We start from the raw sequence: 11,360 nt of genomic DNA on the forward strand, positions 1-11,360 counted from the left end.
AAACAGCAATTTAGAAGTTTCATGTGGAACCCGGCTTGGTACGAGTTGGTTTACACATCTCTAATGATACATTATAGTTGGGGGGTCTGGTACAGATTTTACACTGGGGTCTGGAAGCTTCATGTTATGCCTTTGGTCCTGAATCTCCAAGAGCGATAGCCATTTTTTTCAGATCTGTTCATTTCTGACCTAATAGAGCATAGGTGAAGGGATTCTCCATGCCTGACATTAAGTTTCCTTTTAAGTTACTTTTTCCTATAGGATATTCCAGAATATTAATATCAGTATTTATTCTATTTTTCACAAAGATAACCCTTATGGTCACCTGAATATGGTCACCTCCCATTACTGAAATATAACAGTCTCTGTCAATATGCAAATTAGCTTTTGGAGCAATGAATGCATTCATTTCAAGCACCAACAATGCCTTCATTGCTCCAAAGAGCTCATTTGCATATTCATAAAAAGAGCCACTGATATACAAGGGAAAAACACTGTTTGATTCAGGTGTCCCTAACCTATCTATCAGCAGGCCTGGGTTGATAGGCTGAGTTCTGTTAACAGACTCCCTTTATGGCTATATTCACATGTTGCCGTTACATTGCAGTTTTTCTGCTATATTTGTAAACTAGCTGGTACCCACGACTTCGTCTGCAGTGATTGTAGAAGTGGGTATATACAGGCGTGGGTAAGGTTTTAGTAGTGTGTATAAGGTATGGGATATAAAATGTAGCTTTGTATCTCGTTGTTGCTGTAATTCTGAGAATACATGAGACTTTTGTGTTGAATGTAATTTGTATTTCAGCTGCTATACGGTGTTGTTATAAACTGTACATAGTGACTTTGGGACAGAGGTATTTCAGGTTAATATACTTGGATATACGACATTGTATGATTTGTTATTTTCCGCCAGTACATGTAAGTTTTGGGCACAGGATACTCTTGAGCAAGCAACATAAAGTCTGGCCCTGTGCATGACGGTTTAGTAACTCCATGCGCCTTATTAATAGCAATTAACCCCATAATGTCCCTTTCATTAACCCCTGTGTAAGAGTTACTGATAGAGATGAGCGAGTACTGTTCGGATCAGCCGATCCGAACAGCACGCTCGCATAGAAATGAATGGACGTAGCCGGCACGCGGGGGGTTAAGCGCGCCGACTACGTCCAAGCGGAAGTACCAGGTGCATCCATTCATTTCTATGGAGCGTGCTGTTCGGATCGGCTGATCCCAACAGTACTCGCTCATCTCTAGTTACTAATATGTGAGAGACTTGGAGGTAATAATTAAGTATCTTCATTATTGAGGTCTTTTATTAGTACCTCCATATGTCTCACATATTAGTAACCTTTATATGGGGCACACAGGGGTTAATATGAGGGACATGATGGGGTTTATTCCTATTAATGTGAGGCACATGGAGTTACTAACACTAAACTAATAACCCCAAATGCCTGACATTAATGAGAATAGGAACTAAAGGAAGGTAGCTGTGTGTTTCTTACTTTCACTTTGCTAGCAGCTTCCTGTCCTCCTCGGGGAATGTTTGCAGGGTGCAGATGGCAGGAGCTATCACTATAGCAGACAGGCAGAGACTTGAGCAATTAAGCTCCACCCCCTGGGTTTCCTGCACATCTCTCAAAGGGGAGTGTCCTTATGCCTCAGCTCTAGCAGAGCACTGAAGGGACGCTCGGACTTCATTTAACTCTTGCAGGTCCTGTGCTGCTGGCGTGCCAGTGAAATATGGCAGGAGTGCCACTCTTGGCACGTGTGCCAGGGGTTGCTGACCTCTGCTGTAGTGGGTAATATGAATTTTGTGGCTTGCTATGGTCCAAAGTGTGTGAGATTGCAGAGATAGTGATGTGAGTTTGGGTTTTGTGGGGGTCCTGGAAAAAACGTATGTGCGCTATTGTGACGAAATGTAGCCTATTGCGCAATCCAGTGTAGTGACTATGTTTGTGGAAAATTTCAGCCAAATCGGTGGAGCGGTTTTTGCGTGATTGACCGCCAAACATCCGAACATCCAAAGTCACAAACCCACAAACTCACAAACATTTCAGCCCTAAGGTCTGGACATGGTCATGTTTTTCGAGGTTTGAACCAAAACCAGATGTGGCTCATGGAGGGTGAGAACCTATAAAGAACAGATAGCACTTCTCCAAAAAATCCTGAACATGTGTCCTTCCCCTAAACGTTCCATTCTAGGAAAGAAAGCTCTATATGGGTGATTCCATAGGAGACAGATGATATAGGGGCAAGCAGTAAGAAATACTACCATGGTGGGAAGGAAATTCTTGGCGCCTTCACTATTATGACCGCATAGCCACATTCAGCTAATGGCTACTGTACCGCTCAGTGTTTGGTAATGGTTCCTCCATCGACCCACCAAACAGCTGAACCAGAACAGCAAATTCAGTGTCAAAATGATAACAAAACAGAGAAGTTTTCTATAGTTTAGTTTTGCAGTAAGATTTTGCAACACTTTAGGCCGATATGCCAGAGTTTATGATCCATGTCTAACCATTTAACAATGTGAATACTGACATTTATAATGTGAGTCATTGTAAAGCAAGATAATCCTGGAAATGGGCAAACATCACACAGCAGTCCGTGCAATCTGTTCCACAGTGATCTTCAAGAAAACATATTTTTAAGTAAAAAAACCCCAATAAAGATGACTATTTAAGAATTTATTGAGCATGTTTCACAAAGAAGAGGTAAATGTTATGGAGTGTCCCTTTACTGAGCAGCACTTAGAAGTAGTTTACAACCCGTCTGATGGACTGGATATTCGCACTCTGGGCCTGCCATTCATTGAATGTGCGGAAGTCTCCCCTCTCCACAATGTACATACGTCCACGGTAGTTGGGCTCTTCATACAGTACCCAGCTAAAATGGAGAAATTAAAAAATTAGATATTGAACATGCACTTTTTCCAGTTCCATGTGCTTAGCAGAAGGAATTTGGGGGTCACGGTGCCTATTACATGTCTTGCTATTTTTACAGTGATGTCATGATCAAGACACCTGGGTTGTTATGGGCTGGAAGTATATCATCTTTAGAAAAGAAAGGATCTGTTTGGCATCCGACAATGGTTGGGTTCCATAATGGAGGCCACATGGGGAGTACTTTAATTTTGCCTTTGGTGTGGAGAAACACACTGCCCCAAATGCTGGTGTGATGATATGGGGAGCCATCGCATATGACAGTCAGTAGCCCTAGTAGGACTAACAGCTCAGCGATATGTGACCTCCTGTAGCCACATGTGTGGCCTCTTATGGCGGGGCCTCCAACTAATGCTTGCCCACAAACAGCAATGGTTTCCCAGGGAAGTCTCCACCAGAATTCCACACTTCCTTGGCCTATCTAGTTGCCAGATTTATTGCCCATTGAGCATTTATGGGACCAGCTGCAATGTCATCTTTGACAACCTACATGTGCGCAGGATCTATAACTGCAACATCTCTTGGCAAATGGATACCATTATGAACCTGTATTTGATCATGTCCAATTATGTCTCATCTTGAGTCCAGGCTAGAGGCAGCCCGCCAGGATATTAGAGGCCATTGTACATCCATCTCCATATTGTAATCCCTTACATATATCATCACATTCACACAGATAGTTTCACTAGATTCCAACAAATCCTTCTTGATGCATTATCTTTTTAGTCAATGAGTGTATATAAGATGAAAAACACCTCTATGGTAAGGTAAATGTAAGCAGGCAGCATTGCTATGACTGAAAGACAAGCTACCAAAACAGCAAAAAAGTGCTATAACATGCAGAGGATATGAAGTTTAAGCTGCATTACTGCTGTGAATATAACTGTGAGGTTCTTAGCACATTATTTGTCAGAGTTGTGAGAGCCCATCTGTCCCAAGAAAGATCTCACAATTTCTGTTGCAGCTTTTACATCAAATAGTTTGCTAAGAACCTGACATGTATGTGAGATAACTATAGCAGAAAAGTTGCTTAAATGTTGTATACTAAATCTTTGTATGTGTCTTGGCGAACTGTACAATGAATTGTTGTATTTTTTGTGTGTTTTTGTTTTGGGTTTGTTACCCTGTTCAGTTATAGCTCAGCTTGATGGATATGCTCTAGTCCATTGGTTTCTCCACCATTTTTGTTTCTTAGACCCTGGAAGGACTGCACTTCTTAGGTGATACTTACGCTCCATCACCATAGACCTTGATGGCATTCACACAGTTCTTGTTCCAGCCTCGTCCTTGGAGGAAGGGACAATCCTCACAGAACTCCATACATTGACCAGTGAAGTTACATCCCTCAAACAGCTCCAGTCTGTAATGTTCTCCATGCTAGAATAGATAGAGAACAATGTGATTTAATATACAGCAAAGCAGAGCATTGAGTCAACATAGCAGAGATGAGTTTGTTCCTGATTGTGAGCTCTACAAGTTACTGATGCTCCGCCAAGCTGAACACTTCATAGCCATGGGGAGTCTCATAGGGAACTGCATGATGTGGTGTGGAGATGATTTGTGTCTTTCATAGATGGCATTAAACAAGGGCTTAGTAGACAGTACAGTATCTAGAGATGCCACCAAAATAGCCAGAACCACCAAGTGTTTGGACACCTGATGCGGTTCTCATAGCGTACTTGCTAAGTTGTAAAACTTCATCTAGGGGAGCACCATCCATGATACACATTGCGGAATGGGCCATAGGGTGTCTTTCTGTGCCCTTCTGGTGAAACACTTTTAACCATCTTAACTTTGGGAAAGGGGATAGGGACGTCATTTCAGTTTTTGCACCAAATAGTAAAATGATTAAGATGCCCCAATTTCAAGATGGATTGGGCATGCTGAATTTTACATGCCCAAACTCATTATTCTCAAGGGAGATAAGCCACCGGCAGGGGTGTGTTAAGTGCTTATACCCCTCTCCCCATGTAGAACACATGCATGCTATATAGATAGCTATAAATAGTAGCTGGGTGAGGGCAGATTCATCATCACTTACCCAAGTTTGCTGGCATAAATGATGGCTGAAATCTACAACTACCACCAGCTGGCACTGTGTCACTTAGACACAGTACACACTGGAGGATGCGCCTGATCTATAACAAAGCTTGTGGCTCATCATAATTCATAATACGCCCATCTCCATGAATTCCTCAAATTTTGTTTCATTATAGAACGTCATGGAGTATTATACTATTATATACTCCATCCAAATTGGAAACCATCTAAGATCTATCTGTTATGAAATGCATCACAATAGTTATAGTGCACAATAATGTACAAATCTGATGTATGATATACAAGAATGGGAGTATAGTACGGGAAGACATTTAGTATAAATATAGACGATAGGTCAACTTGGTTTGTAAAAGTCAAATCTCACTGACACGTCCCTATTAGAGATGAGCGAACAGTAAAATGTTCGAGGTTCGATATTCGTTTTGAGTAGCCCCTCAATATTCGACTACTCGAATCGAATATATAGAACCCTATTATAGTCTATGGGGGGAAAATGCTCGTTTCAGGGGTAGGCAACGTTCGATCAAATTACACTTACCAAGTCCACGAGTGAGGGTCGGGCTGGATCCTCCGAGAAGTCTTCTCCTTGCAGCGTCCCCACAGCGTCTTCCGGCTCTTCATTCGCTCTGCCAGGCATCGGGCGTGGGCAGAGCCGACTGCGCCTGCCCGTACTACAAGCGGACATGCGCAGTCGGCTCTGCCCAGGCCCGATGCCTGGCAGAGTGAATTCAGAGCCGGAAGGTGGAAGCTGCACGGAGAAGACTTCTAAAGGTAGGAGAAGAACCAGCGTTGATTGGCCGACTGTATAGCATTCGGCCAAGCAATGCTGGTTCTGCATCGAACTTTTACAGTCGAATAGCGAGTGGTACTCGATCGAGTACGAGTATTTTGAATACCGTATTATTCCATCGAATACCTCTTCGATCGAATACTACTCGCTCATCTCTAGTCCTTATCTATGACTGCTCATATAGGGTCACGTTATTGACACTTCTTTAAGAGATATGTGATATTATGAATATCACAGAATATCCTAACCTTGGTACTTGGTAAGAAGTCTAAGAGGCGGAGCTACCCGCTGACTGCACACCTAGCTGTCAATCACTGATAGCCCCGCCTCCTTCTCAACATAGAAAGAACAGATATTTCGGTAGACATATGACAAGTTATATATCAATCTGCTCATCTCCTCCTGCTCTATAACATGCTGCCTACAGATTGTACAGGATTTTTATATGCCAGGTTCCCTTTAAATCTAATGATTTCTCTTATAAATCTGCACCACGGGCAGGAAAGAGTAATAGAAAAAACTGGACAAAGTAAAAGTATGAAAGGTAACAAACCATTCTGACTGGTCTGCTGGAGCCCATATGATCATTGTGCCCATTCCAGCGATGGAAATCTGGATATTCTCCTCGCTCCAGAATGTACTGCTGTCCCTTAAAGTCAGGATGATCATAACAGATCCAAGCTCCACTCTCTACGCGGATGGAATTGACCCGATTCATGAATCCCCTGTCTTGAAAGTTATCACAGTCTCCAAAGACCTCCAGTTTCCTTCCCGTGAAGCATTTTCCCTCATAGAATATGATCTGAAACAAGAAGAGAGAAAATCTCCTTACACATACAGCCAAGAGTATGGAAGGTGGCACCGACTCCTCGCCTTGTGTAATGTGATCTATGTCATTGGTATAGAAAGTGAAGCTGTGAACAAAGAAGATTTGTTTGGTAGGAAATGACTTGCAGATGCTTCTGTCAAATAAATCAGCTCAATGTCTCAGCAGGATTTACCCAAGAAATCGCCCAAATCCAAATATGTGTGGACTTATATCTTAATAAAATGATGCCGCATTACTAATGTCTGCGCCATCTCATGAGCTCACCATGGAAAGTTCCATGACATGTCGAGGAAAATGGCAATATTTAATGTCTCAGAAAATAGTCATTATTAGTCACATCATTGCTTCTTATAAGAAATTGGTCTTGCTATGTATTTCATCACGACCCTTGGGACACCCATGGAGCCATTCCAGTCACAACTGATATTACCAGTGATAAAATACATTTTAAAAGGAATTTATCGCCATTTTTTAAAAAAAAAAATTAATCAAAATCAGATCGTGACAGACATCACTTTTTCTAATCTGTTATTATTTTCTGATTGTATATTTTTTAATTCTATTCTATACATAGCTATGGGGGCGGCCATCTTGCCTGAGCTTTTCACAACATTTAGTGATATGCTTTACAGCAACGCCACGCCATAGGCACCAATAATCTGGAGTCAACTCATTGAGGTCTATCGAAGAGCTTTCTAGGGAAGAGAGTGGTTAAATTGTGACATCAATTGTGAATGTAATGACGGATCAGTATGGGTGTTATCCTTAGAGGTTTTATTTTGTATTGCTATGCCATCTGTCTTGTCAGTGGAGCAAATCAGGTGTCTACTGAAAAGAGTTAGTGCTAGTTTATTATTAGGCTTAGTGGTCAGAGTGAAAATTGCAGGATATGGTACTTTTTAAATACATATACTGACAAAAAGTTTCTCCCTATAGATCAACGCCTGATCCTCCGGAAACCTAGTGACTGGGATTAAAGCCAAGCCAGAATATGCCCTCCCAAAAGGAAGAGGAAGCCATCTGCAGACAGCTGTTTTGGGGCTATAACCCCTCATCAGTATGAAGTAGAAGGGAGAGAGGTCATGGCTGGGGTCAGAAGGGGTAAAATGTCTTACTAAGGAGAGGACTATAGGTTTATAGGCCATAAATGCCCTGAAAGGACCATATTCTAGGAAACGAATATGGAAATAAATCCTTCTTGGCGGAATAAAGAGAATTTGCTCTTCCCTTTGGAAAGTAGTTTGTTAATGAAGGTCTAGAAGTCTCCATGTTATAGTTCACCAAAGATTATGTAACAAAAAGGGAAGCCGAGGATTTAAGGGATTTTTATATGGAAAAATGATCAACTGAATGAGCCGTTGTAGGAATGTTTGTTCTTCGTTATTGCCAAAGCAGATGCTTATTTGTCAGCTGATTGTGTCTTATATGTGACCGAAAAAATATTTGTATGTCAGCAGCACAACACAGGATGATATATAGTATAGTATAACATATAAGGTATGGGGTATACGGGATTACATTATCTATTGCTTGTTCTCTTCTTACCATCAATGCACCTCATTGAAAAATAGGAAACTGATTAGCCCCGATATTAACATCATTCAGTGTGATATCTGGAAAGTGTCAAGTTAAACTTTGCTATATTGAAAGCTAAAATTAAGTAAACCATTAGATCTTTTGGAGACTGTTATTACATTGAATTGAACATAGATCATTGCAGAGCAGTATGGTGATAGAAGTAGAGCTATGGCGGTCTGGGTGTTACCTATGGGTGCTACATACCAATCTGAAACTAAACTGGTATTTTGAGCACCTTGCGTGCACAGTGTACAGTTTTAGATAGCAAATTTCCAAAATATATTATATAAACATGCATAACCATCAGTGTTTATATACCCAATCCTCTCAGATTCATGCCACCAAATATAAGACAGATGACTTTTTCAAGAAAAACTTTTGCCAATCCATTGATGTCCATAGGACAATGTATATGTGAATGTAGCGTAATAGAAATAGTAGTAGTCATAATAGCAGTAAGACTTACAGCTGTAGTAGTAATAGAAGTAGTACTTATAGAAATAATACTTACTGCAATAGTAGTGATAGTGGCTAGACTTACAGTAGTAGTAGTAGTAGAAATAATAGTAAGCTTTACAGCTGTAATACTAGTAGTAGTAATAATAGTAAGCCTTACAGCTGTAATACTAGTAGTAGTAATAGTAGTAAGCCTTACAGCTGTAATACTAGTAGTAGTAATAGTAGTAAGACTTACAGCTGTAATACTAGTAGTAGTAATAGTAGTAAGCCTTACAGCTGTAATACTAGTAGTAGTAATAGTAGTAAGCCTTACAGCTGTAATACTAGTAGTAGTAATAGTAGTAAGACTAGTAGTACTTATAGTAATAGTAGTAGTGATAGTGGTTAGACTTACTGTACTAGTAGTAGACATAGTAGTAGTAATAGTAGCAAGACTAACAGCTGTAATACTAATAGTAATAATAGTAGTAAAACATACAGCTGTAGTAGTAGTCGTAGAAGTAGTACTTATAGTAATAATACTTGCTATAATAGTAGTGATAGTGGTTAGACTTACAGTACTAGTAATAGATGTAGTAGTAGTAGTAATAGTAGTAACACTTACAGCTGTAGTAGTATTAGAAGCAGTTTTAATAGTGGGAATACTGTAGTAGCAATAATAATAATAATAAAGACATATAATAGTAGCTGTAGAAGTATTAGTAATAGAAGCAGAAGTAGAAGTAGAAGCAAAAATTAGTAAAAATGAGTACGACTAACACTAGTAGTTGTAGAAGCAGTAATAGTAGTAGTAGTAGTAGTAGTAGTAGTAGTAAGATTTACAGTGGTGGTTACCATAGACTAGATAAAATATTACACATGTGTGTCTTGTATGTATGTATATATGTGCGTATAGCTGAATTAAAACCATTTACTTACTTTTCCAGAATACTGAGACATCTTTGCACTGGACAGTGTCCAAGCCAATGCAGGAGCCAACAAATGTGACAAGCAGAAAAATTGGACACTCCAATATATATCACAGTTCAGACAGGGGCTGATATCGCGAGCCTCATGGAACAATACAGTAACTATAGAAGGTTTAACATTTTTGCTTGGTAGACACAATTCCCTGTATCTAACACTGCTGATCCCAGACTTTCGACATATTGTAGACATGCAGACAAAAGATTTGCTCTGCAGGAATTTGGCTGATGTGAATGGCACTTTCACTGCACCTTTTATGTATAGAGCAAAAAGCCTGAAGTGAAGAGCTGCTCAGTGTTCTACATGGGGGCTTTAGAGATGTTTACCATATGCTGCGAATAACTTATAGAAATGCACATTAATCCGCTAATAAATCCTGGGAATATGGCACAGAATCAGGAATTGAGGTTTATGACCTGCAGCCAGTGCAACATTTGCTACAAAGTTTACTCTAAGGCCAGTGCTTAGGAAATATAATGGGAAAAAAGGAGAGAAAAAATGCTCTACTAGGTAAAAGTAAAACTACAGAATTACATAAATGCCTTAACTTCATACAGTAAATTATACATTTAAGGATACGTTCACATGGGATGTGAATATAAATTTTGCTGCATTTTGCAGTAATCTTATACACATGCTGCACAAAAAAATTTACAGTGCAAATTGTGGTCAGGATTTTAAACATTTATGCTACCAAGATCTATGCAAAGCGGTAGCAATTGAGCACAAAATACACAACGATAATTGCACAATTTCATAGTTACATGGTAGATGAGGTTGGATGAAGACTCAGGTCCATCAAGTCCAACCTATAAATCTACTGTATTGATCCAGAGGAAGGCAAAAACCTTCAGGCCGATGACAATTAGACAATGTCAGGGGAAAAATTCCTTCCCAACTTCAAATCTGGCAATCATAAAGCCCCGGATCAACTTGTCTTCAATAGATGCTAAAATCCGTAACCTGTAATATTTTTCCTTTCAAAAAAAATCATTAAGGCCCTTCTTGGACCTGTACAATGAATCCTCCTGTGGCAGTGGGATCCATACCTCACTGCTCGTACCATCTGACTGTTCTTGGTTACTATTGGGTTTTGCTTTTGTTACACCACTTTGCATTTTATCTTGTGATTTTCTCTTTGTTAACCTCTTATAACTTGTGAAAACCTAATTAAAATGTTACAAGTGAAACTTTCTCTCCTCCAGACGTAGTGGATGTCCCCTTGTCACTGTCACTGGCCTAGGAGTAAAAAGATCCTTAGAAAGTTCTTTGTATTGTCCCTTCATATATTTGTACATTGGTATTTAGGGTTGTGCGATTGGGATCGGAAAAGATCGGATTCCGATCGTCGATTGAGTAAATTTCACAAATGTGATCGGAATTCCGACCCGAAAAACCTGTTCAACCCTAAAAGTGACTTTTTCCATAGAGAAGCATTGACTAGGGTTGAGGATCAGGATTGGAAAAGATCAGATTCTGATCGGCGATCGAGCAAATTTCACGATTGAGATCGGCTGGAAAATGATCAGAAATTGGATTTTAAAATCGATCTTGAATCTCTAAACTGAATAACCCCAAGTTCAGCTCTACTTCATCGGGCTAATAGAATGCATTGGCCAGCGCTGATTGGCCGAATTCCGTACTCTGGCCAATCAGCACTGGCTAATGCATTGTATTGGCGTGATGAAGCAGTGCTGAATGTGTGTGCTTAGCACACACATTCAGCTCTACT

At 40.1% G+C, this 11,360-nt stretch overlaps 1 protein-coding gene across 1 annotated transcript; it reads right to left on the bottom strand.

Annotated features, from left to right (window-relative positions):
- Positions 1-2,675: 2,675 nt before the first annotated feature.
- CRYGN (crystallin gamma N) lies at positions 2,676-9,698 on the bottom strand. Its single transcript, XM_075271549.1, has 4 exons — positions 9,581-9,698; positions 6,350-6,598; positions 4,177-4,322; positions 2,676-2,889 (listed from the first exon to the last, which is right to left on the bottom strand). Exons 1-4 carry the CDS (start codon positions 9,599-9,601, stop codon positions 2,754-2,756), a joined length of 552 nt encoding a protein of 183 aa, XP_075127650.1. The 5' UTR covers positions 9,602-9,698; the 3' UTR covers positions 2,676-2,753.
- Positions 9,699-11,360: the final 1,662 nt, after the last annotated feature.

This window comes from Leptodactylus fuscus, chromosome 4 (genome assembly GCF_031893055.1).
Source record: "Leptodactylus fuscus isolate aLepFus1 chromosome 4, aLepFus1.hap2, whole genome shotgun sequence".
Lineage (NCBI taxonomy): Eukaryota > Metazoa > Chordata > Amphibia > Anura > Leptodactylidae > Leptodactylus > Leptodactylus fuscus.